A 26,077-nucleotide genomic window follows, 5' to 3' on the forward strand; every position below is an offset into this window, starting at 1 on the left:
TCCGAAAACAGATCCCCCCCCCCCCCCCCAGTCGCTTGGACAATGTTCTGCCCTATATTAGCAAAGAGCAGATTAAGTGGTTGCCAATACTTAGGGCTATTTCTGTTCCCAATTTTGGCTGCTGAGCTTGGTAAAGAAATTTAAAGCTCTCAGAGATGTTTCTGAACAATATGACAGGTTTCTGAAGAAACACAAGGATTGTAGTTTCTTTCTGTCGTTCAGATTCAAAGGCTGTTACACAATATCTTAAAAACCACTAAAAATGTCTTCTTCCATCCAATTGGAAATATTCCTCCTCCACCACTAAGCACATCTTTCCCTCTCCACCCCTCTCTGCTTTCCACAGGGATCAGTCCCTCCTCAACTCCCTTATCCACACGTCCATCCCCACTGATCTCCCACCTGGCACTTATCCCTGTAAGCGTAAGTGCTACACCTGTCCCTACACCTCATCTCTTGCAACCATTCAGGGCCCCAAACAGTCCTTCCAGGTGAGACAACACTTGACTTGTGAGTCTGTTGGGGTCATCTATTGCATCCGGTGCTCCCGGTGCGGCCTCCTCTACATCGGTGAAACCCGACGCAGATTGGGGGACCGCTTCGTCGAGCACCTCCACTCCGTCCGTCACAACAGACAGGATCTCCCAGTAGCCACCCACTTCAACTCTGCTTCCCATTCCCATTCAGATATGTCCATACATGGCCTTCTCTACTGCCATGATGAGGCTGAACTCAGGTTGGAGGAGCAGCTCCTCATATACCGTCTAGGTAGTCTCCAGCCCCTTGGTATGAACATAGAATTCTCCAACTTCCGGTAATTCCCTCCCCCTCCCTTCCTCTATCCCTATTTCACTCTGCCCCCTCCCCCAGCTCCCTCATGGTTCCGCCTCCTTCTTCTACCACCCATTGTTTTCAGGGCTACGACGTCAATGCTTCCCCTCCCCCACCCCTTTATCTTTCAAATTACTGGTCTATCAACTGACGCTACAAGCATTCTTCAAATCCTTCCCCATCTTTCATTCTTCAGTCCTGACGAAGGGTTCCGGCCCGAAACGTCGACTCATCGTTTCTGACTGATGCTGCCCGACCTGCTGAGTTCATCCAGCGTACTGAAAGTGTTGCTTTGCTCTTCCTTCCTCCTCCATCCCTTGTGGATTTTCATCACAACCATTTAGTAATAAATTTTGCGATTGATAAGATTAAGTACTTTTTAACATTTTAGCTAATCTGCCTGTCGCCAACAAAGCTGGCATTGCCCAGTTACTGTAGTGGTGCCCCTTCTCTTGACCCAGCCAGCTTCAGTTTAGGATCAGGGTGGCCGTGATCACAAAGGGTCCCTTGTATCCACTGTGTAGTGAGTTACTTCATGTTCCTGCATGAATACTACAGGTTATTGTGGTTTACTCACCTGCGATAATTCCCAATCACTTCCCGCAGTATATTCAGACCTACATCAACAACTCACTGCTGGAGAAAGAGCTGCTGTACTTTGCCAATGAAGTCTTTGGAGTCACTTTCATCGACCCGGTGAGTGTCCATTCCATATTGCTTGCACATCACCAAGGTTTGCTTCACAAATAGTCCTCCTTTTGTTTTGAATATTTGCACTGATAAATGAGACGCACGATTTTTGTTGTGCTCGTGGGCTCTTTAGCTTTGCAATTTGGAAAGGCAAGTGACAGAGGTAAAGCAATCTCAGATACCCTCCATCAAAAGCAAGAAACTCACACCACATGGTGCACGTAGTTATTACAGATGGACTTGCACAGAACGCTGTGCTGCTTCTCTGCTACAAAAGGTAATAAACCCACACAAACCATGAACCCTTTGGGCCCTCCGTTGGTCGGGGTCAACCATGGATGTGGCGTCCCAGATGTCTACCTGATCTGCAAGCCAGGGTGTTGCCCATGTAGCAGGCTCCCCCTCTCCATGCAGCTGATGAATCCAAAAGAATGGCAGAGACCGATACTGTTTGGCACTGGCAGCACCGCAGGAGTTGCCCGTCAACGTTGAACTCTATCTAGGACTGCCTTAGGGACTCCAGCTCTGGGTTTATCTTCAAGCTTTATTCCTGAAGCCTTCCTGAAAAATTGGTATAGCTGTTAGGCAGTGAAGGTTTGAGATCAGAGTTTTCCTTCTCCTAATGAGCTGCCAGCCACTGTCAGATTAGCAGCCAAGCCACAAGTAAAGGGCCAGGATTTGGACTTGGTTGTCAGAGGCTATTTGAGGTGCCTGCCATTGGGAGCATTTAATAGGTATTGGGCGCTCACCAGCCCTGGCTATAACAACCTTAAATGAAGTATTTATGTACATATAATTATCTAATCAGTTGAATATGTGAAATAATACAATCAAGTGGTTATCATATAAACATTGTAGGGCACTTCCATTTTTAGCAGCAGAACGCTGCGTACCATCTCACATTTCTTTACCACACATTTTGTTATCATCGACACCTTTCTAAGGTGGACTCTGAGCTTGTGGATCTCATAACCTGCTGTTCAGGCTGGACATGTAGCTAAATACAAAAAGCCATTTCCCCTCCACTATTGTAACTGCCTCCTACCTGTATCTAGCCATGAAGGAAGCAGCAAAGGCAAGAAAGATAAATAGAAGAGATAGAAGCATGGATCCCATTGAAACTTTCCTGTGGAATCCTTCATATAAAAGTCAAAGTGGCTTTTGAGCAAGGTTGCAATTAATGGATACCCTGGCCATCTGAACCTACTAGCGTTCCTTTGTGACTGGTCACAAGAACTGACTGTGAGGTTGGGAGGTGCTGGTCATAAGCTGATCATTGTGTGAGCTGGGGACAATATCCTGCAAGTACTTAAAAGAAAATCAGTTGCGGTGGGGTGGGGTGGAAAGGCTTCAGCCAATCCAGTGAAAAGTGTGAAACTGATCTGGCTATTTGTTAAAATCAACCGACCACAAAATGGAAGACAAAAACAGAACATGGTGGAAACACTCAGCAGATCTGTCAGCATCTATGAAGAAGGAAACAGAGTTGACAGTCTGTTTTCAGCATTTTCTTTTTGTTTCTGATTTCAAGCATTTGCACTTTCTTTTTTAAAAATTTCATTCATTGAAATTGGGAGAGATCTTTGTCTTTTTTCAATTATCTCACAAGACCATAATGACACCGAAGTCTCCAGTAAAGAATTATTAATTTTTTTCCTGCATTTTTAGGACAAGTGGACTCCAGAGAATGTGATACCAGTTAAACTCAAAGAAAAACAAAAGTAAGATTCAAAACCTCGCTATGTTTCCATAACCTGCTTACCTTTTAACCCAGACCCCAACACTGAGTTTGATCATGACAATTGCAGTTAACACACGGTAAACTTGGTCCTGTTTTGACAGTCTGTCCTGATCCACTTGTGTCCCTCCACAACCAACCTGGAGTGAGAGCTCAGTGGCCTTTTCTGCTCATTGCTGGCAGCTTGGTGGGCAGTGACATCTTGAAAGATTTAGATTTACTTGGCTGATAACAGAAGGATTGAAGGCACCCAAACGGAGTGCGGACTCCATTGAAACACTCTATTATCATGCACTCTGCAGAATGGCATGTTGTGCTGCTCACTTACTTGTGGAGATAGACTCAGAGGGCATTACAATATTTTACATAGAGCATTGTAGAGCACAGAAACAGGCCTCTCAATCCATTATATCTGTGCTGAACACAACACCAAATTAAACTAACTCTCTTTAAAATTGAAATACCACGTTCCCACTGCTGTCTGTAAGGAGATTGTATGTTCTCCCCGTGACCGCGGGGGTTCCTTCTGAGAGCTCCACTTTCCTCTTACAGTCCAAAGACAAATTGGTTGATAGATTAATTGGTCATTGTAAATTATCCTGTGATTAGACTCGGGTTAAATTGGGGGATTGCTGGGTGGAACAGCTCAAAGAGCCAAAAAGGTCTGCTTTGTGCTGTATAACAATAAATCAATAAAGAATATCTTATGTTTCTATCCTGGGAAAAAGATTCTGACCATCTACCTTATTTATGCCTCATAACCGTATAAACTTCGATCAGATTTTCCGCCAGCTGCTGATACTCCAGCAAAACAACCTCCTCTTATAGTTTATTCTCTATAAGCCAAGCAGCACATTTCTGAACCTCTTCTGAACCCTTTCCAAAGTTTCCACATCCCTCTAGCGCTGGGGCTGCCCAAGCTGCCCACAGTACTCCAGTGCAGTCTAACCAAAGTTTCATGGAAGTTATGGAAAAAACTTAACTGAATCTTGTAACAGGGCAGAAAGGGAAACTGCTGCCCGGATCTCCGAAGAAATTGGGAACTTGATGAAAGAGATTGAGAACTTGGTGGATGAGAAAACCAAGGAATCATCTGAGCTTGTGAAGATGGTGAGAGAGGGTGAGCATCTGTCATCTGTAATGTCCGGTTACTTGCTGATCTTGGGTGGGAGTGAAGGGGGAGTCATACTAAATTTGCTTAATTGTGTAACATGGGTGTTATTGACCTATCTACCCTTGAATAAACTGTTGCACTGCTTTCCTTCAAATGATCTCAATCCATTTTCATGTCCACATGCAGGTAACATCTGTAGTAAAAGAAGCAGAATTAATGCCTCAAGTTGAAGTTGCTTTGATCGAAGCCATTAACTCTGTTCCTTTCCCTCTCCAGGTGTTGGTTATTTCCAGCATTTTCTGTTTTTATCTCTTATTTTCAGTTTCTGTAGACTGCTAATTTTTGTCAATGATCTTTTTAAAGATATTATGCACACTGAAGCTTTTTCCTGCCTTTGAAACCATCTTCTGCTGCTTGCTACCCATGGTCTACATCTCAGTTGCTTCAGCATGTTTAAACTTAGTTTTTCTTCCCCACATTCTCTATTTCATGGCTACAGAATTCATCTTGCAGATGGCTGCTATAACACAAACTCACCTATCAACAAACCTCCTCCCACACCTCCCCGTGATGTGCTGCCTAACTATTCCCAAACTCCTGTGCTCCTGTTCTAGGGGGTCCATTGTTGTATGACAATGTCCAGGTTGTCATGAATGCACGGCTGTTGAATGGAACTCAGAGGGTGTTGCTCGATGGTGTGATCACGGACAAGGAGTGTGAGGAGATGCGCTTCCTCTCCAATGTGAGTATCTCCATCCACTGTGGCGCAACTCGCAGATCCACTGACCCAGGTTTGATGCCGACCTCCGGTGTTGACTGCGTTCAATTCAGATGTTCTTTCTGTGACCATGTGGATTTTTGGTGATGCTCCCATTTCTTCCTACATCCCAAAGACAGGAAGGTTGGCAGGTTAATTTGACCAGCATAAGTTACCTATAATGTGCAGGTGGATGGCAAAGTCTGAAGGGGATTGATGAGAACGTGGAAGGAATAAGTAGGGATTAGCATAGCGTTTGTGTAAATGGACCAAAGAGCAAGTTTCCATGCTGTAGAGTCCAGTGACTATATATGTGAGCAAGTACACAAAGGTATGTGGGAGATTGAAAGGGTAATTAATGTTGGTTTAGACCTTATCACCTACAAACCTTCAATAGTTCAATAAAAAAGATTGCATTGTTAAATGCCATATAACATTTCATACTTTAAGATTACTGGTTGCAGTGGAGTTAAAGAAGAATATTCAAATGGTTGAATATTTAAGTATGCACACCATCAGGATCTAACAGTGACTGCACTAACTGCAAGGTTCTGATGTAGACCATCTGAAGGCAGACACAGGAAGGGATCACCTTGAAGGCATGGCCTCCCAAATGCCTCACTGCCTGCATGCACTGTGTACTCTGTTCTCCAGGGCTTGTTCCAATTCCTGGCTGGGGATGAGACGAGATCATTGGACAGAAGGTACCCAGCACAGGAAAGAGTTCAAAGGAGGTTCACAAAGATGATTCTGGGATTGAAAGACTTATCGTACGAGGAGCTCTGGCCTTGTACTCACTGGAATTCAGAAGAATGGGCGGGGGATCTCTTTGAAACGTATTGAATGTTGAAAGGCCATGATAGTGTGGACGTAGAGAGGATGTTTCCTATGTTGGGGGAGTCTAAGACCAGAGAATGCAGCCTCAGAATAGAGGGACGTCCATTTAGAATAGAGATGAGGAAGAATTTCTTTAGCCAGAAAGTGGTGAATCATTGGAATTTGTTGCCACATGTGGCTGTGGAGGCCAAGTCATTGGGTATTTTCAAGGAACCCACACAAAATGCCAGAGCAACTCAGCAGGGCTGGTAGCATCAATGGAAGAGAGTACAGCTGATGATTTGGGCCGAGACCCTTCGCAGAGGTTGATCGGTTCTTGATCAGTCAGGGCACGGGGCGGGAGACGGAGAAGGGAGGAGATTGGGGCTGAGAGGGAAATGGATCAGCTATGCTGAAATTGTGGAGCAGACTTTATGAGCCAAGTAGCCTATTTCTGCTCCTATACCTTATGGTCTTATGGTCTTATTTCCCAGAACATCAGTATGCAGTGTCTGCATCTATTTTTACGTCTTTCTGCTGGTTTTCCGGGTGTTGAGTGGTGTTGGAGAGCTTATACATTGTGAAGGATGAGAATCACAGTCTATTGCTCTCCACCAATGACTCGATATTTGCAATGCTCAGCTCAGCAATTGAATGGATTTCTTAGACAATAGAGGAGCACTATCAAAAGCTTTCAGCCAAGTGACAGAGATTCCACTGATTGAAGGAGCTAAGGTCAAGGGCAGTTTAATACATTAGGATGATCATGATATGATAGCCTACTGAACAGAGAAGTGTAACATTTCTTCTAACAATGTTTAAATCCTTCATTTCCTCATGCTGGACGCTAGGCTGCAGCTTCAATGGGCGATGGCTACTATGGGAAGCCTTCTCCTCACACACCCAATGAGCGATTCCAGGGAGTGACAGTACTCAAAGCATTAAAGGTGAGTGAGTCTGCACTGTTAGGGACGAAGTCTATAGATCATAGAACATAGAACAGTATGGCACAGGAACAGGCACTCCTGCCCATGTTGCCTGTGCTAAACACAAGGTAAAATGAAATGAAATCTTCTCTGCTTGCAAATGGTGGATATCCTTCCACTCCCTGCATATTCATGTGCCTACCCAGCAGCTTCTTAATTTCTACCATTGTATCTGCTTCCACCATTACCGCTGGCTGCCCAATCCTAGTACCTACTACTTTCTGTAAACACTTGCACACACATCTCCTTTAAACTATCCCTCTCTCACCTTAAATGATTGTCCTTTAGTATCTGATGTTTCGACCCTGGGACTCCCCCTAGTCCCCAAAATCTGGTGCTGATGCCATTACACCACTGGCCGGCAGCTTTCTCTGTGCTGAGCACTTTGTTCACTTCCAACGTTTCAGTTCAGACACTGAGCGACCAGCGGCAGCTCTGTCCTTGTGCAATTATGAATGGTAAAATGTCCTTAAAGCAGAATTTTTCATTTTATCACACTCTCAGGCACTGAAATTTCACATCCACTGTCCTTTCCATGCTAAGCTAAAAGTAAACACCTAATCAGCTGTTTCATTCTGACTGAAGCGGAAAATCAAATTAATTTAGAAGAACAATAATTAAACCGAAGTAAAACAGATAACTGAATAACCAGTTGTGCCTTATGAACAGTAAATGCTCGAAAAATTTAGTGAATCAGTTAGCATTTGTGGAATGAGAAAGAGTCCAATGTTTCAAGGCTGAGGCCCTTAGAACTGAAAGACCAATTGTGCAGGTCTGGTCATTAGCCTGATCTTGTTAACTTTGATTTTCTCTCCAAGGATGCCGCCTGTCCTGCTGATTATTTCCAGTATTTTTCATTATAATTTGGTTTAAAATTACTGCATTTTGTTTTGCTTTTCAAATAGTCATACAATATTTATCTTGCATCAATACTTAAGCTGGAGCAACACAATGTAATGCCTAAAATTATATTGATTTTCCCTAGTTTTCACTTATTGCCTGATTATCACCTGGCAGACATTGAAGTCCACCTTTCATTTTTACATCCATGACCTTCCAAACGGGAATTGGGCAAATCCAACACACTATTGCAGTATGACACATCCTTCCTTAAGTGTTTTCCTGGTTTCAGAACACTCCAGATCAAACTAAGTAAACTATCAGAACATTAACTCAGTAGTTTTGGAAGAAGAGAAGCAAGTATTAGAAATGATAAAGTCTTGAATAGTTGAGGGAATAAACTTCAGCTAACAAATTTAAGCCCTTTATCAAATATATTTTTTTAACTTCGGCCATTGCAAGCTTTTTACTCTTTCAGTTTCCGACACTTTAAGTCACTGCATTATTTATTTGTTGTAAGTAATTCATGAGGTTTGTGTTCTTGTTCTGAATGAATTGAAGGGTGATGATTTCTCTTTTCTGGTTTTCTCTAACATGTACAAATCTGCCTTTCTGGCAGCTTAGTCAGGAGGGTAGGATCCCACTTAAAACATCCAAGCTGTTTTATGACATCAGTGAGAAAGTTCGAAGGATCATCGAGTCTTACTTCCGGCTGGAAAACCCACTCTACTTTGCCTACTCGCATCTTGTCTGTCGGACTGCGGTGGAAGGTAACAACCTTTGACTTAACTCTAGAGTTACTAGACTGAGTGGTAACAGCTGTCCCCGTTTGCTGTTAGTTCGTTATGTTTCATACCACGTGTCAGTCAATGCTGAACTCTCTACTGTGCAAATTCCTTCACCTGAAGAGCTGAAGTTGATGGAGAAAGTGGCACAACACCAGCTTCCCAAGAACTGTTAGGTACGGGCAATAATGCTGGACTTGCCAACCATGCCCACATCCTGGTAAATAAATAAAAGGAGCACATATACAGGAACTACTTGCTAATGTTTACACTGTGTGCACCACGGCCTCTAGCAGAACAATGGAAGAGGGATTTAATCTGCAGAATCGGAATCGGGTTTACTGACACTGACATATATTGTGAAATTTGTTCTCTTGTGCCAGCAATACAGTGCAAGATGTAAAAAATGACTACAAATTACAATAAAAATTAATAAATAGTGCAAAAGAGTTATAGCAAGGTGGTATTCATGGGTTCACGGGCCATTCGAAAAATTATGGCTGAGGGGGACATGCTGTTCCTAAAACAGTGAGTGTGGATCTTCAGGCTCCTGTACCTTTTTCCCGATGGTAGTAACAAGAAGACAACATGTTCCAAGTGTTGAGGGTCCTCAATAATGGGTGCTACCTTCTTGAGGGTGAAGGAATACCAAGTCATTTTGACTTTCCTGCTTCCTTCTATCTTCAGCATAAATGGACACCATTTTAGCCCAGTGTGTCCCTGCTGGCCTAATTGCCAGTGGCCAGTGAAGAGCTGGATACACAGGAGACTGTTTGCATTATATCACCCAGGACACAGCACAGTACAGCATGGGATTGGCCAATCAGCCCACAATGTTGTGCTCATCCTGATGCTAATTTGTACTAAATGTCCTCCCCCTATATATCATTCAAATGCCCCCATCCCTTTCATATTCATGTGAGTATGTAAAAGCATCTTAAACTCAACCAGACTGCTAGCTTCCCATGCTGTCTCAGTGATCCATCCATGCACTATATTCACAAAATGCTGGAGGAATTTAGCAAGTCAGACAGCGTCTGAGGAAGGCAATAAACAGTCACCATTTCAGGCTGAGAGCTTCTATCAGATAGAACATAGAACACAGAATATTGCAGCATGGAACGGCCTTTGACCTCGTGTTGATCTTTTAACTTATTCCAAGATCAATCTAACCCTTCTCTTCCACATGGCCCTTCATTTTTCTTTAATCCACATGCCCATCTAAGTCATTTGAATATCCCTAATGTATCTAGCTCTACCACTGCCCCGAGCAGTTTGTTGCCTGCACAAAGCACTCTATGTGAAAAAACACCTCTGACATCCCCCCTTTAATTTCCTCCAATCACATTAAAAGTAAGTCTTCTCGTATTGTCATTGCTACCTGGGAAAAAGGCTCTGGCTCTCCACTCTGTCTATGCTTCATATTATCTATACGCCTCCCTCAAGTCAATTCTCATCCTCCTTCACTCTGAAGAGAAAAGCACTAACTTGCTTAACCTATCCTCATAAGGCACGCTCTCTAATCCAGGCAGCATCCTGGTAAATCTCCTCTGCACCCTCTCTAAAGCTTCTACGTCCTTTTTATAATGAGGCGACCAAAGCTGAACACAAAACTTCCAAGTGTAGCCTAACCAGTGTTTTAGAGCTGCAACATTATCTCACAGTTCTAATGTAAGACTCTTCTTCCCATTGTGCTGCTGGCATTTAGGCCTCCATCTCTGGTGGCCTTCAACAGTATGACTCACTGGTTTACAATTCCCAGGGTTTTCCTAATTATCTTTCTTGAACAAAGGCATAACATTTGCCACCATCCAATTTTCTGGTACTTCACCGGTGGCCAGTTCTTCCAGCATTGTGTGTTGTTCAAAACTTCAGCATCAGTAGGATCTCCTGGTCCACACACAATGTTAAAGATAGGAATACTGAGGGAAATCTACCCACAGCAGAGGATAACTTGATGTCTCTGTTCCTCAACATTGTACACTGCTAAGGTACCAAAGGATTACAGGGAACTCACCAGCCAACCTCCAGCTCTCTATGGATGCATCTAGTTGGATTGTGTTCACTATAGATTTGTGTTGGTTGATCACACCCACTTCTGCACTCTTCTGTTTGCTTTCCTCACATTTCCTTTGACTTGTTTCTCAGATAAGCTTCAGAAACACAGGCCAGGCTCAGAAACACCGGCCAGGTTCAGAAACACCGGTCACGTTCAGAAACACCGTACAGATTCTAGCAATGCACACACCTGGCGAGCTGCAGCATACTGTTGTTGAATTCTTTGGTCTGCTTCCCTGTATTAGGAACACAGGAGAACAGAGAAGACCTGAGCCACTCCGTTCATGTGGACAACTGCATTTTAAACTCAGAAGCTCTGGAGTGTCGAAAGGAGCATCCAGCTTACACCGAGCGAGATTACAGGTAAAAGTGAACCTTCATTATCAGTGTGTAAAGAAATCTTCACATAATGTCTTTTACAGCCAGAGTATTCAGAGATAACAACATATTTTTCAGCTTTTCCAACTGCTGTAGTGTGCACAGAAAGCTCCCACAAATATTGACATGGTAATAAATAGAATTTGGCTTCATTAGTTATTGAGTAGCAAGTGATTCAGGTTTCCAAGGTAAGCTCAATGCTCAAATTCATCAAAGTCAGAAACTTAATATCAGTGTAAAGGCAACGTCTTTGACTGTGTTACATTCCTTACTAATTCAACGAATGTTATCCAAGTTTTTATGTCACTACTCTGTGGTGGGACTTAAACCCAAAGTGTCCTAGCTCAGAGGCAAAAGCCTTTGTAACTGAGCAGATTATACCTTGACCTACTTATGTATGGAATGATGCGTCAGATGATAAGTAAACAAAATCTTTTCACTGATTCCTGGTGAAAATCATAAACCAATTCCCCAGTTAGTGGAGAATAGAATTGATACTGGTATAGATAAGTCACAATCATATTAAAAGACAGGCCAGGCTTGAGGATCTAGGAAACCTCTCCTGCTCCTGTTCTCATGTATTCTCATGATGATTTGCTGTCTTAAAAATACTACCGGAAAGGAAGTTGTTCTGGATTAAATTTCCTGTCCTGTCCCAGATGTGCTGAAAATAAGACTCCACTATTCCCTGAGAATAACTCTGACTCGTTAACCATCATCAATTAACTCTACACAGTTTGATCATTTTGGATGCTCCAGCATTAAATTCAGAACGTGATATTGCGAGAACAGTTCGGTAATAAATCCATTATGTGGCATCACTGAGTGATTCTATAGTAAGTCCAATGTGTGGTATCCTGACATAACAACCCCTCTTGTGTAAACTTGCCAAGTGCCAACCCTCCACGTTCGCTGGTCTCTAGTGGTGAGGCTCATGAAGACTAAGGATCTGGGCATTGTTTTTTCCTGAGTTAGCTGCCCTCAGAAACATTCAATATATGGTTTCAGCACCTTAGGAGTGATGTCTGACTTGGCACTTCCATCATTGACCTTTACAGGAACCAATGGAAGACTGTCACCTTTTGTCTGAAAATTCTATGTAGCTTATTACAGATTATCAATAATCATAATTGCATTTTTTTCTAGTGCAATCCTTTACTTAAACCATGATTTTGAAGGTGGAAACTTCATATTCACAGAAATTGATGCTAAAGTTATTACAGTAAGTTCCTAAGACTTATTTTTCTCTTGTTTTTGGTCATCAAGAGTAGAGTATTAACTCTGGAGATGAAACTTATATTTCTTCTGTCATTATCAAAGTCATGATTACCCCGTGATTAAATCGTCTGTCTCAGATCTACATCAAACCATTTCCCCTTATGATTTTTCATTTCCAGTCAACTTATCCAAACCCTTCTCTCTGATTGATATGGTAATTCAGTGTCTTGTAGGAGGCCCATACCATGTCATTTCAAATGGAGGAGAGAGGGCAAGACACAAAAGTAAACATCTAACCCCTTGGGCCAGCTAGTCCCCAACTAGTTTATTTATGCAAGAATTTATGAATTGTGTGCTCTGTATAATCAGCAGGACGATCTCTAATCTCCGGTAGGTGGAAGTGAAATTGGGAAAAGGTTTGGGATCTTGGAGGATCCAGTTTCACAGGCTTCCCATCTCACATTCAGTCAAGAAACATTCCTAGTGAATTTCTGGGAGCAGCTCCACTTCCCTCTTCTTTCCATGCAGGTTCCTTGTATACATACTGTATGCAAGTAGGAGCTTCGTTGTGGCTCAAGGCAGGGGGATCACTTCCTTTAAAATATTGGCTTCAGCTGTTTATTCTTCACTCACTTTGCTCTTCAACCTACAACCTTCTAATTCTACAATGAGATTTGAACAGTGTTGTGAGACATGCACCTTTTACACATATGGTAATATGTTTGGAATCTACTCTGAATATTCCACTGAAGCCATTTTGGATCAATGTCCAGCAATATTGACTGGGCTGGCAGAGTTTCATCATCTGGAACTATCAAAGGAATTAAAATTAAATTCAATATGATGACATCTGTTGAAGAGCAGAGGGATCTTAAAGTCTAAGTTCGTAAGAGGCTACAGAGGTTGACAGGGTGATTTAAAGGCATATTCCATGCTTGCTTTTATTAGTGGTTGCCTGGAATATGCTGCCTGGGGTAGTGGTAGAGACAGATACATTAGAGACTTTTAGATAGGCACAAGATTTTGAGAAAAAAAAGAAAATAGACATTGTGTGGGCAGAGGGGAATGACTTAGTTGGCCACTTGATTACCAATTTATTTGGCTCAGAACAATATTGCGGGCCGAAGGGCCTGTGCTGTGCTGTACTGTTCCAGTTCTACTGGGTGTTTTATGTTTATCCACATGAGGCAATGAAGTCATGGTAATTAGGTTCTCGTTATTTCATCTGGTCCGAGCTGGAATTCTCACACCCTCTCCATTATTAACTCTGCCTCTTTCCTAATATATATCTTCCACTAACTCTTAATTTTTAGCAAAGCTCAACCGTTGTGAGTGTCTCTAGCAGGACACCATGAATAACTCTTTTATCTTCGACTCCTGGCAATGTTCCCTTTAGATTATTGCTTTTTAATTGCAAATTTTTGCATGCTACCTTGGACATTACATCTTTCACTTCCTTTGCACAATCTTTTAACTTTTTAAATTTCAGTTTATTATCATAGGCATGTGTGTTCAGGGTCTAAATGGCATGAAAGTTGTCTTTTTATATAGCAGTAGCACATTACAATGCACCTTGAAAGGAAGGTTTGATGAACTGTCTCCCTTCTCTCTGAGGATGAATAGTTCTTTCCCCTTACAATTGGCTGATTTTGGAAAACATTTGGTAGTAACTGTTAATACTAATTAATTTAGTTTTGATTTGGAACTGCACACTGTGGTTCCTGACCTTTCATCTTAATGGAAGCATGTTATTGAAACTGTTTCTAACGATCTCTCTTTGTTCAGGCAACGGTGCAGCCGAAATGTGGCCGTGTGGTGGGCTTCTCCTCGGGAGCAGAGAACCCTCATGGAGTCCAGGCCGTGACCAAAGGGCAGAGGTGTGGAGTGGCACTCTGGTTCACGCTGGATCCCCGGCAGAAGGAACGGGTATGGCTCAGCGAACGAGAATACTGTCAAATTCCGGCAGGCTAACCTGCAGGAACAGAGCTGGTGGGGAGGGTGGGAGTGGGGGTGTGGTGTGGGAGAGCAATAATGGGGAGTGACAGTGCAGTACAATGTAGTGGGAGGGGTTTTGGTTCAGAAAGGATGATGTGGTGCATGGTATGTGTTAGAGAGTATGGTGTGTTGTAGAGAATATGGTGCGTGGTAGAGGATCTAGTTTGCAGTAGAGGATCTGGTTTGCAGTAGAGGATCTAGTTTGCAGTAGAGGATCCGGTTTGCAGTAGAAGGTCTGGTTTGCAGTAGAAGGTCTGGATGGCAGTAGAGGGTCTGGTTTGCAGTAGAGGATCTGGTTTGCAGTAGAGGGTCTGGTTTGCAGTAGAGGATCTGGTTTGCAGTTGAGGATCTGGTTTGCAGTTGAGGATCTGGTTTGCAGTTGAGGATCTGGTTTGCAGTAGAAGGTCTGGTTTGCAGTAGAAGGTCTGGTTTACAGTAGAAGGTCTGGTTTGCAGTAGAAGGTCTGGTTTGCAGTAGAAGGTCTGATTTGCAGTAGAAGGTCTGGTTTGCAGTAGAGGATCTCGTGTGCAGTAGAGGGTCTGGTTTGCAGTAGAAGGTCTGGTTTGCAGTAGAGGATCTGGTTTGCAGTAGAAGGTCTGGTTTGCAGTAGAGGATCTGGTTTGCAGTAGAGGGTCTGGTTTGCAGTAGAGGGTCTGGTTTGCAGTAGAGGGTCTGGTTTGCAGTAGAAGGTCTGGTTTGCAGTAGAGGATCTGGTTTGCAGTAGAGGGTCTGGTTTGCAGTAGAAGGTCTGGTTTGCAGTAGAGGATCTGGTTTGCAGTAGAAGGTCTGGTTTGCAGTAGAAGGTCTGGTTTGCAGTAGAGGGTCTGGTTTGCAGTAGAGGATCTGGTTTGCAGTTGAGCATCTGGTTTGCAGTAGACATTCTGGTTTGCAGTAGGGGTTCTGGTTTGCAGTAGAAGGTCTGGTTTGCAGTAGAGGGTCTGGATTGCAATAGAAGGTCTGGTTTGCAGTAGGGTGCAAAACAGTGCAATGTTGAAGGTTGTTCTGGAAAATATGATGATCACATCCAACCTCTGCTTCAATCCTCAGCACTGTTGTTTAACTAAAGTTACCACCTTAAACATCCTGATGTGCCTCGCACTAATGACTTTAAATGGTAGCAATCTGATAGAGTATGAAGTAACCCTCCCAATTCCAGGCTCAATATCTGTTCTTCTGCCCAACCCTTTCGTCAAGTCCTTGATATTCTTGCTTTCCAGTGGTCAGTGATGATGGGCTGCTATTTGGTCTTGGCGGGACCAGATCTGTTGTTGGGACCTTCCATTATGGCTGATTTATTAACTATTTTTACCCCATTCTCCTGCCTTCTCCTCATAACTTTTGACACCCTGACTGATCAAGAGACTAGCAACCTCCGCTTTAAATATACTTGATGATTTGGCCTCCACAGCTGCATGTGGCTATGACTCCCACAGATTCACTCCCTTCTAGCTAAAGAAATTCCTCTTCACCTCTGTTCTAAATGAACTTCTCTGTACTCTGAAGCTATTCCCTCTGGTCCTAGACTCCCCCACTGTAGGAAACATCCACTCTATTCAGACTTTTCAGTATTCGATAGGTTTAGATGAGATCCCTTTCTCATTCGTATGAACTTCAGTAAGTACAGTCCCAGAGCATCAAATGTTCTCTTTCATTCCTGGAATCATTCTGCTGAATCTCCTCTGGACACTGAAAATCCAACATATTTTTTCTTCGATAAGGGGCCCAAAACTGCTCACAATACTCCAAGTGCAATGCCTGATAAAACCTCAGCATCAAATCCTTGATTTTATATTCTCAAAATGGGTGCTAATATTGATTGCATTTGCCTTCCTTAACACCAACTCAACTTGCAAGTTATGCAAGTCCCTTTGCACCTCTGATTTTTGAATTTTCTCCCTGCTTAGAAAATAATCTATGACATTATTCCTTCTACCAAAGTGCATGACCATACATTGTGTACACTATATTCTATCTGCCACTTCTTTGCCCATTCTCCCAATCTATCTAAGACTTTATACAGACTTCCTGCTTCCTCAACATTACCAGCCCTTCAACCTATCTTTGTATCATCCACAAGCTTGGCAACAAAGCCATCAATTCTGTCATCCAAATCATTGACATATAGTGTGAAAAGAAACGGTCCCAGCATGGACCGCGGCAGGACACCACTAACCACTGGCGGCCAACTAGAAAAGTCTCCCTTTATTCTCACTCTGCCTCCTGCCAGTCAGCCAATCTTCTTTCCATGCTAGTATCTTTCATGTAATACCATGGGCTCTTATCTTGTTTAGAAGCCTCATGTGCAGCACCTGGCCAAAGGCCTTCTGAAAATCCATGTATACAACATTCACTAACACTCCTTTGTCTGTCTTGTTGTTATCTCCTCAAAGAATTCCAATAGATTTGTTGGACAAAATTTCTCCTTAATGAAACCATGCTGATTTTAGCCTTTTTTTTTATCATGTACCTCCAAGTATCCTGAAACTTCATCCTTAATAATGGACTCCAACATCTTGCCAACCACTTAAGTCATGCTAACTGGCCTATAACTTATTTTCTTCTATCTCCCTTCCTTACCTTAAAGACTGGAGTAGCATTTGCAATGTTCCAGTCCTCCAGAACAATTCCAGACTCTAGTGATTTATGAAGTATTATTACTAATGCCTCCACAATCTCTTCAGCTGTCTCTTTCCAAGCCCTGGGGTGTAGACCATCTGGTCCAGGTGACCTACCTGCCTTCTATTTAACTTCAAACCTTTCAGCTTACCAAGTACCTTCTTAGTAATAGCAACCACACTCACTTCTGCCCCCTGACACCCTTGAATTTCTAGCATGCTGCTAGCATCTTCCACAGTGGAGACTGATGCAAAATACTTATTGACTTCGTCTGCCATTTCATTGTCCCCCATTACTATCTCTCCAACCATCTGATATCTACTCTTGCCTTTTACTTTGTTTAGCTGAAAAACTTTTGGTATCTTCTTTGATATTATTGGCCAGCACCTTCATATTTCATCCTTGCTCTCCTTATGGCTTTTTTTTGTTGTTCTCCAACAGCAGCTGAACCTCTTGACCATGCCTGCATGCTTTTATGCATTGAGTTGCTTCACATGATTGGCTGATTAGATATTTGCATTAACAAGCGGGTGTCTAGGTGTATCTAATAAAGTGGCCACTATGTGTAAGTGTTGTAAAAGAAATATTATATCCCCAGTGAGGTTTGTGGATTGGATTTTCATAGTTCATGTCATGATTTGTTTCCGGTTTCCGGTCACTCCTTTTTTATTGCTATTTTGTGCGAGTTTTGATCAGGACAGACTAGCTCTGCGGTCTGAAGTTAACGGACAACACCGCGCTAGACTGAACTGAACTGAATATGCCTGGACCATTACAATGTTTTGTGGTTTGGTGTTTTATGCTCTGCGTTTTAACACTCAATTTTTTGTGCGATTTTCTTCTTTTTTTCGTGCATTGGGGGTTTAATGTTTTTCTTTGAACAGGTTGTTTTGAGGCAGTCTGTGGGAAGACAAATCTCAGGGTTGTATACTACATTTATAGTTTGATAATAAATGTACTTTGAATCTTCATAAACTGCCCTGTCTATTGACTGAATGTGACCAAGAGATGGCCAATAGTTAGAGAGAGAGAGGTTGAGATTAAGCTGTCAGCACGGGAAAGGCAGGAACAGACACTTGGGAAAAGCAGTAATGACGCTACTGTGATGTGGCAGACATGCTGGGAGTCGTGCTTTTCGCACTTGCTGAGCGTTTGATGTGCTAATTGCTCTGTGGCTCTCCCTGCCCTCAGGAGAGGATCGAGGCCGACGAGTTGGTGAAGTTGCTGTTTGGGATGGAGGAGGAGCTGCAGCAGGACGAGGGCGAGGTCAAGGAATCTGAGCCCGATGACCACCAGCCAACTGAGGCCCCAGCCGCCGTGCCCACCAGCAGGCCGCACGCTCAGGACGAAGTGAAGCTCGACGAGCTCGCTCCAGGGAAACAGCCCAAGGTGGAAGAGCCAAAGGCAGAAAGCAATGGAGACCCTGAGCCTACAGTAAAAACAATGGACTCCCGTCAGGAGCCAGCACCTGCTGCTTCAGATCAGAAAGCCACACCATCTCTGAATATGCCATCTACAAAGCAGGAACTGTAATTCTGTGTACAGCTACTCACAATAGGGCCACTTGGTGCTTTGCAACCTGACACAAGAGCTGTTGGTTTTGATGTTTAATCATTCCTGGTAATTGTCTCCCAAATTAGGAGCTCAAAAGTGTGGATCTCCGTTTCCCCCTTGGCTGATATCCCCATCCGGTTTGATGGTATTGATAGCCCAGGCCGAGCATCTTATTCACCATATTCCCTGAACTTCTCCCATAATCTGTTGCCTCTGGTAATATCCATCCAGCACATGACCCGAACCCCTATACCTGGGTCATCAGTAGCGTGCAGAGTTTCCCCCGAGCACGTTAGCTCTCGCAGAGGATGAGACGGTCAGACGCAAGTGGTCAGAGCTACCGGTCGCTGATGTGCAACCTTGTCCAGCAGCAAAGCCCCAGTTCCACCTCAGCAGATGCTGGAACAGTTCCAGATCACTTCCATCTACATGGATTGGGACCTCAGTCTTTTGAAATGAAGGTGGAGTTTCTGTCAATATTTGCAGCCAGTATCTTTAAAGGAGGGTTAAACTCCTGCTGTATTGACCCGTCCTTGTCTGGTACACTCCTGATTCCTGGTCAGTATCTCGCAGACACTTTCTTGTCCATTTCTTTGCTCCATTGTTCCCTAATCCTCCACAGAAGCCTACAAATTCCAGCATCTGTAGTCTTTTGAGTCCCTATCCTTATTCTTTGCTTGCAACCCTCTGTATGGTGATGTGTTATATTGTGTGTGCGCGTGCGCGGTGGGGGGGGGGGACTTCAAAACCCTCAAAGTGCTGCCTTTATCTGATGTTTGACACGGGGGGAGGGTCACGGTGACAGTCAAGTAATAGCTCTGAAGTTCCGCAAACACAAGACAACTGTAGCAATTAGGATCTTCGCTGGTCTTTTGAGGTGCTATACAGTGCAGCCACTAATGGAGGCCTAGTAAGGGCAAAGAAGGATAGAGTCTTTAAGCATTTGGTTTCTTCTTATCTAAAATATAAACAGAAGATACTGGAAATCATCTGCAAATCAGGCGGCTCCAAAACTTACTGCCCGTATTTCTGATGTGCAACTTCCACAAGTGTCTATATTTTTAAATGAGAGGTTGTGTTTGCGTGTATGGAGACGGATTATCCCAGAGAGGCCAGCGTGTTGCAGTTTGCCAGCACTTTGTTATTGATGCACATCCATCTGTGTTTACATTCCCTAAAACCTCCTGCACTTGATCAATTGTGGTGACGTTACCCACATCCCATCCCACCCTTTTTAAATGTATGTGCACTCAACTCTTTAAGTTCTTAAAGAACTTAATTCATTCTTTATCTCTCTTTCCTCTCCTTCCCTCTCTCCGCTTCTCCTTCTTCCCTCCTGCCTCTCTCCCTCCCCTCCCCCTCCCTCTCTCCCTCCTCTCTCTCTCTCTGTCTCTCCCCCCTCTCTTCTCTCTTTCTCTCCCCCCTCTCTCTCCCCCCCTCTCTCTCTCTCTCTCTCTCTCTCCCCTCCTTCCCCACCCCCATCCCTCCCTCCCCACACACACAGACAGTCAGTCATACATGCACAATCCTTCATTACAGCAGTGTCTATAGTAAGTCAGTCAGTCAGTGGGTGCCGTCCTGAATCTGGGGTCGGCGGCTATGCACCTCCATCTTCTTCGATCTTGCGACAGCACCGAGTACAGCCTCTCCTCCAGTTTGTTCTCTCTGGCCGCCTGGGCACCGCCCGCTGCCGCTGTCCCCCGCCGAACTCGAGCCCGAGGCCGGCCTCCAGCCGCGGCCGCTTCTTCGAACTCGGCCCTTCCTTAGGCGGAGGCCTTGGGCAGGTCCAGGCACACGGTGCAGTGCCCAAGTTCATCATGTCTCTTCTAACTAGGTGCATAGCTTACGACTCGTAGATACGTGGTGAGGCTTTAATCTCTTCCACGGAAGATGGCCGTTGGCTCACAAGGAGTTCATCCACCCTTTGTCAGGTCTTTATTTTTTTTAGTCCTACTGGGTGTCCTCACACCCTCCTCACCAGACTAAGTCAGGTGGTGGAGCCGGCCCAAGTCGCCGACCACTCGACCATGGCCCCCGGCTGAGCGCCGGGTGCCCACCCCCCAGCGAATCTCTCCGAGCGCCAGGCGCCCGCCCCCCACTGAATCTCTCCAAGCGCTGGGTGCCCATCCCCCACCGAATCTCTTCGAGCGCCTGGCTCCCAACTGAAAAACTATAATAAGTACCTATTCTTTTAAATGCTTTACAGTGCCCATAGGTTGTGAACCTCATTATATAATTCTTTCTTTAATTTCTCTTACTTCTACATATTACATACATAGTCACTGTCTGACTCATATGAACCTGAATGTATGCACACACTTACATGCAAACACAATTGCACAATCCTTTCCAGTAGGAATTGCTCAGTAGTGGTTAGCAAAGAGAAACCAGAATAAGTCCAACTTTCCTGGAAAGGTTGGCTAACTGGACAAGTCACAGCGACTGAGCATTGGCCTCAGGAATTGTTTCTGTCCCCCACTTGCGCCAGTGGAAAATGGATACCATGACACCAAGAAGATCCGATACAAACCCTACTTCCACTTATTTGTATAAATTCATTTCAACTACTGACAGACCTTTGAGGTAGAAATTACCCGCTAATATAAAAGCAATGTTAAATTCAGCCTTTTCCAAGTGTTCATGCCCATGTCATGCAAATAGACCAACTGGGACTCCCAGTCCAAAGTGGGCCGAGATGCCTGGCTTCTGAGTGCCAGAGTATTTGAGACTTTGAGTCTTCTGAGCTGTGTGCTGAAGCTCTGTCCTCCCCCAGGCTATTTGGTAAAGAACATGACAAAGTGGTGTTCTGTGAACTTATAATGAGTTCTGCAGCCTGCGGTTATTTGCTTGTTGTCTTAAACCCAGCACCCAGTCAGGGTGTGTCACGCAGGTGAATCCTGTCAGTCTTGTTTTGCCTCGCCTTGTTCTGACATGTTGTTTTGGTGTCTGCCGTTTGTCATTGCCCACAATCTCATCACCAACCGATGCCTGACTGTGATCTACAAAGGTGTGTCTTTCCTCACACTTGTTTACATACATCTCAATAATAAGGCAGCAAGACAGAGGGCGGGGCTAGCCGGTGGTGTAGTGGCATCAGCACTGGACTTCGAGGCAAATGGTCCCGAGTTCGAATCCGGCTGGCTCTTTGCAAGCTTCCCACCTGCATTTGGTTGAACATCAAGCCAGCAACTCAGCCTCACAAAAAAACAGTCAAATGCAAATATGCTGCCCAATGCATCACAAAGTGCAAAAAGGACCAACTAAGTAGAGAGTTATGGACTGTCAGGAGGTATATTGTATGCATTTTTCTGAAAATAGATGTATCTATTGAACCTATTGTATAGGAGGGAGGGGTTTATATAGGTCAGCACAACATTGAGGGCTGAAGGGCCTGTACTGTGCTGGACTGTTCTATGTTCAAAAGTATTACCCACAGTGGCACTGAACCACAAAGACTGGCAAATTATTTTGTGTGGCTACTGCTCGTTGCTATGTGAATTGGTCTCTTTCTTCCCCTCCCTCAGTTTTGCTGTTCTCTGTGCCCAGAGTCCTCTAAGACAAGCAAACTGCAGTGGCTCATAATTTCAGATGTTGTGGAAGAATAAATAAGGCCTCCTGAGGCTTTTGCTCCTGATCGCTATCTAGTATCTGGGCTTCACGTGAGGGTTTGGGTGCAGAAGCGTAAAGCCTTGCAGAGATGAGAAGGAAAAGCTTGATATGTTATTTTTACTCATTAGTTTTACTCATTCTTAATTTTAAACTCAACCAACAAAGTTCCAAGTCAAATCCAATCTGACAGGATGCCCTTTCTGCAGAGCCATCAGGCTTTGAAACATTAAGTAACTGGGAATATACATCACACTAACTGTCTCAGGAGAATGCAGTTACAGAGATACCTTTACTTGACCACATCTGCCTTGTTTCCCCTTGATGGGCTGGAAATTTGTGATTTATGCATTGTACTATTTTCAGTAACACAACTACTGTATTACAGTCCAGCAGAAGCCTGACCGTGGTTTGTCTAAACGCCCAAATGTGTTCAGGGGTGTAATTTGTCAATGTTTCTGTATTGAGCTCTTGTGGAGTTTTATTCACAAATAAATGGTACTTTTTTTGCTGTTTTTATCAGTATGATTCCTGCTGCTTTCCTTCTCAGGCAGTCCCTCAGGGTGTGAGATTACTTGCCTCCATTCTGAGGTCTGAGGTGTCCGGGTTATATCACTGTGGAGGTCAGAGCTTCCTCCACAGATGGGGCGGTGGGTGGACATCTTGTGAGGTAGGACACTCCTTCTACTGCTCACGTAGGACATGGGAGTGTAGTGGGGAGCAAGAAAGACTCTTAAAGCTTTCAGTGAGATCCGGATAATCTGGAAAAATGAGCTAAAATGGCAGATGGAATTTCATGCAGTGTGAGTTGTTGCACTTTGGGAGGGCAAACCTGGGTAGGACTGACACAGTGAGTGGTAGGGCACTGAAGAGTACAGTAGAACAGAGGGATCTGGGAATACAGGTCTCCATAATTCCTTGAAAGTGGCATCACAGATAGGGTCGTAAAAAAAAGCTTTTGGCACTTTGGCCTGCATAAATCAATGTATTGAGTACAGGAGTTGGGATGTTATGCTGAAGTTGTATAGGACATTGTTGAAGCCCAGCTTAGAGCATTGTGTGCAGTTTTGGTCACCTACCTACAGGAAAGATATCAATAAGATTGAAAGGGCACAGAAAAACATTAAAAGGATGTTGTCAGGACTTGAGGACCTGAGTTATAGGGAAAGGTTGATTGAATACTCTAGGATTTTATTCCCTAGAGCACAGAGGAATGAGAGGAGATTTGATAGAGGTATGCAAAATTATGAGGGGTATAGATGGAGTAATTGCAAGCAAGTTTTTTCCACTAAGGTTGGGTGAGACTAGAACTGAAGGTCATGGGTTATGGATGAAAGGTGAATTGTTTAAGGGGAATATGAGGGGGAATTTCTTCACTCAAGAGGGCAGTGAGAGTGGGGGATGAGCTGCCAGCGGAAGTGGTAGATGTGGGTTCAGTTTCAACACTTAAGAGAAATTTGGATAGGTACATGGATGGGAGGGGTACGGAGGGCTAAGGTCTGGGCGCAGGTCGATGCGTCTAGGCAGATTAATAGTTTGGCATTGATTAGATAGGACAAAGGGTCAGTTTCTGTGCCGTAGTGTATGACTATGACTTCTGTGCTCTCAACGCACAGCCTCAAAATTCTCAATGAATGATCCTTCTTGAGTTTGAGTAGTCATGGGCAGGGTTCCTAAGAGTTAGTAGCGACTCTGCATTTCATTAAAGGAAGGTTTGAACACATCCTTGAACCTTGGACCTCTCATGCACTAAAGCATGAACTCTTAATCTCCCAATCTACTTCTTTGTGACCCTTACACTTTACTTGTCTGCCTGCATTGCCATTTATCTGTAACTCTAACTCTATATTCTCCATTCCAATTTCCTTTTTACTACCTCAGTGTATGGAATGACCTGTCTGGATGGAATCTTCTCACTGTGTGTGTCTTGGTACAAATGAAAATAATAAACTGAAGAAGATAGCCCCAGCAAACAATGCGACCAACAGTGACGTCCTTCAGACAGTTCACAAATCTACTTCCTTTACCTCTTCTTTCAAATATGATTCTACTGTGGTTGGAACTTGTGATTTACATTTTGTCGGTGTGTCGATTGAGTGATCAGGCATTTTGTTGTCTCCGAGGGAACTCGGTGAGGTTTGGAATGGAGCCTGCGGCCTGAAGGCCAAAGAACCCATGCGAGCCCATGATCGACTAAATTTCTTGCTGATCTCGCTGAGCAAGATTGAAATCAATGAGGACAAGAGTAGAAGGTGAGCCGGTGTTACCGTCTGCCTGTGTTCGATCAGTCTCTTGCTTCCTCTTGGCAGAGGATGGTGCCGGAGTCTTGGAACCCAGGCAGGGTTTAATTGACACGGTTATGGCTTGGACTCTGCAGTCCATTTACATGTGTTTCTGGTTTCTGATTACTCCTTTCTTATTGCTATTTTGTGCAATTTTGATCAGGACAGACTTGCTCTGCTGTCACGAAAAATGGAACAGAGCTAAATTGACCATACCTAGACTCTTTCAAAGAGTCTGTGTTTTGATGCTGTACGATCTGTGCCTTTTTCGCTCATTTTTTGTCACTTGCACAGCTCCATCTTTTTTCTATGTGTGTTTGAATTTTTTTCTTTGAACGTTTTCCATGGTGTCTCTTTGTTTTGTGGCTGCCTGTGGGAAGAAGAACCTCAGGGTTGTATACTGCATAAATACTTCCATAATATATGTACATTGAAATCTGAACTCCAATTCCATTTCCTATCTTCACCTGTGAATCTCTTCCTATCACAAATCTCAGAATAGAGGTTCTGTTTGGGACAAGGATGCAAGTGGCATAGTCAGCCCAATGAAGCTGACGGAGGGTAACTATGAACCCTGTGCTAGAAAGGTTGGTCAGAGAGAGCCAATGATTTTGGTGCACCAAGCCTTCCTGCTGGTATGGTGAATTTTGCAGTGACAGATATTTCCTGTTCCTCTATCTGCTTAATGGAAGTGATCCAGGTCTTGGAAGCAAAAAGGATCACTGCTACTCATTAGGCCAGGACTGAGGGAATCATATCTACAAAATCTTTTTCTCAATCAGCCAAAGGCTATCTTGGGGCATAGAAGGAAATGGCAAATTTCATAAACTCAAGAAATTCGTAGATGCTAGAAATCTGGAGCAACTTGAAGGAACTCAGCAAGTCAGGCAGCATCTATGGAGGGGAGTGAACTGTCGACATTTCAGGCCGAGACCCTTCATCAGATTTCATCACTGGTGGCTGCCTTGCCAAAAGCTGGCTCCTAACATATGGGAGGTGGTTCACATTTTCCAAACTCTCACCAGTGTGGCCCAGATTACCAGAGGGCTTTAGTCTGCAGATGTTCTGTGCAAAGCCCTTCCTCTCAATTGCTTCATTGAAAGTCTCAACCATGGCCTAGAGCACAAGCAAACACAGGCCTTGTCCATAGGCTGGAGTTCAGGTGATTTTGGTTCTGGCGTTTAGTCAAGATTGGTTGAATAGTTTCCCATTAGTTCTGAAAATTAGCACCACTTCCCCAGGAAGTTTGTTGGAGATGAGTTATAATATTCTGGTGAGTAAGACAGAGAGATATGTTGGGAGCAAGAAACAGCCTTATTTGACTCTGGTCTTCACTGAGAATGGATCTGTTTACACCTACTTCCTTAGTATCATGATTAGCAAACTGTTGAAAGCCCTGCACAAAACATTAGTTATGCTTATTATATGTTGTTCCGATCACCAGACCACAGGAAGGATGTGCAAGCTTTAGAAAGGGTGAAAAGCAATTTAAATGTGTGTGTTGTCTGCTTTGGAGTGTATCAGCTATAAGGATAGGTTGGACTAACTTTTCTCTGGTGTATCAGAGGGGCAGACTGATAGACCATAAGACATAGGAGCAGGATTAGGCTATTCAGCCCACCGAGTTTGCTCCATCAATAGAAGTATACAGTATTGTAAGAGGGGTATCATCAGAAGAAGGATCCTGTTGTAGTTTGTCTTCCTTACTCTTCTCTTGCCAATTACACCTTGGAAGAAGATTATGTCCATTCACATCATGGTGCTGATGTCATTCAGGAGGTTCCATTCTGTTAAGGCGTATTGATTATCATTT

The 26,077-nt window shown here is 43.8% G+C and overlaps 1 protein-coding gene across 1 annotated transcript in view; it reads left to right on the forward strand.

The window, feature by feature from the left end:
* The window catches only part of p3h1 (prolyl 3-hydroxylase 1), a 39,944-nt gene extending 17,445 nt beyond the window's left edge, over positions 1-22,499 (forward strand). Inside the window, exons 6-15 of the mRNA XM_063033254.1 lie at positions 1,438-1,527; positions 3,190-3,242; positions 4,258-4,379; positions 4,988-5,115; positions 6,798-6,893; positions 8,392-8,542; positions 10,861-10,978; positions 12,140-12,215; positions 13,997-14,137; positions 18,014-22,499. Of these exons, the coding sequence (XP_062889324.1) occupies positions 1,438-1,527; positions 3,190-3,242; positions 4,258-4,379; positions 4,988-5,115; positions 6,798-6,893; positions 8,392-8,542; positions 10,861-10,978; positions 12,140-12,215; positions 13,997-14,137; positions 18,014-18,355 (1,317 nt within the window). The 3' untranslated portion in view covers positions 18,356-22,499. The remainder of the gene's footprint in view (positions 1-1,437; positions 1,528-3,189; positions 3,243-4,257; positions 4,380-4,987; positions 5,116-6,797; positions 6,894-8,391; positions 8,543-10,860; positions 10,979-12,139; positions 12,216-13,996; positions 14,138-18,013) is intronic.
* Positions 22,500-26,077: the final 3,578 nt, after the last annotated feature.

This window comes from Mobula hypostoma, chromosome 25, assembly GCF_963921235.1.
Source record: "Mobula hypostoma chromosome 25, sMobHyp1.1, whole genome shotgun sequence".
NCBI lineage: Eukaryota > Metazoa > Chordata > Chondrichthyes > Myliobatiformes > Myliobatidae > Mobula > Mobula hypostoma.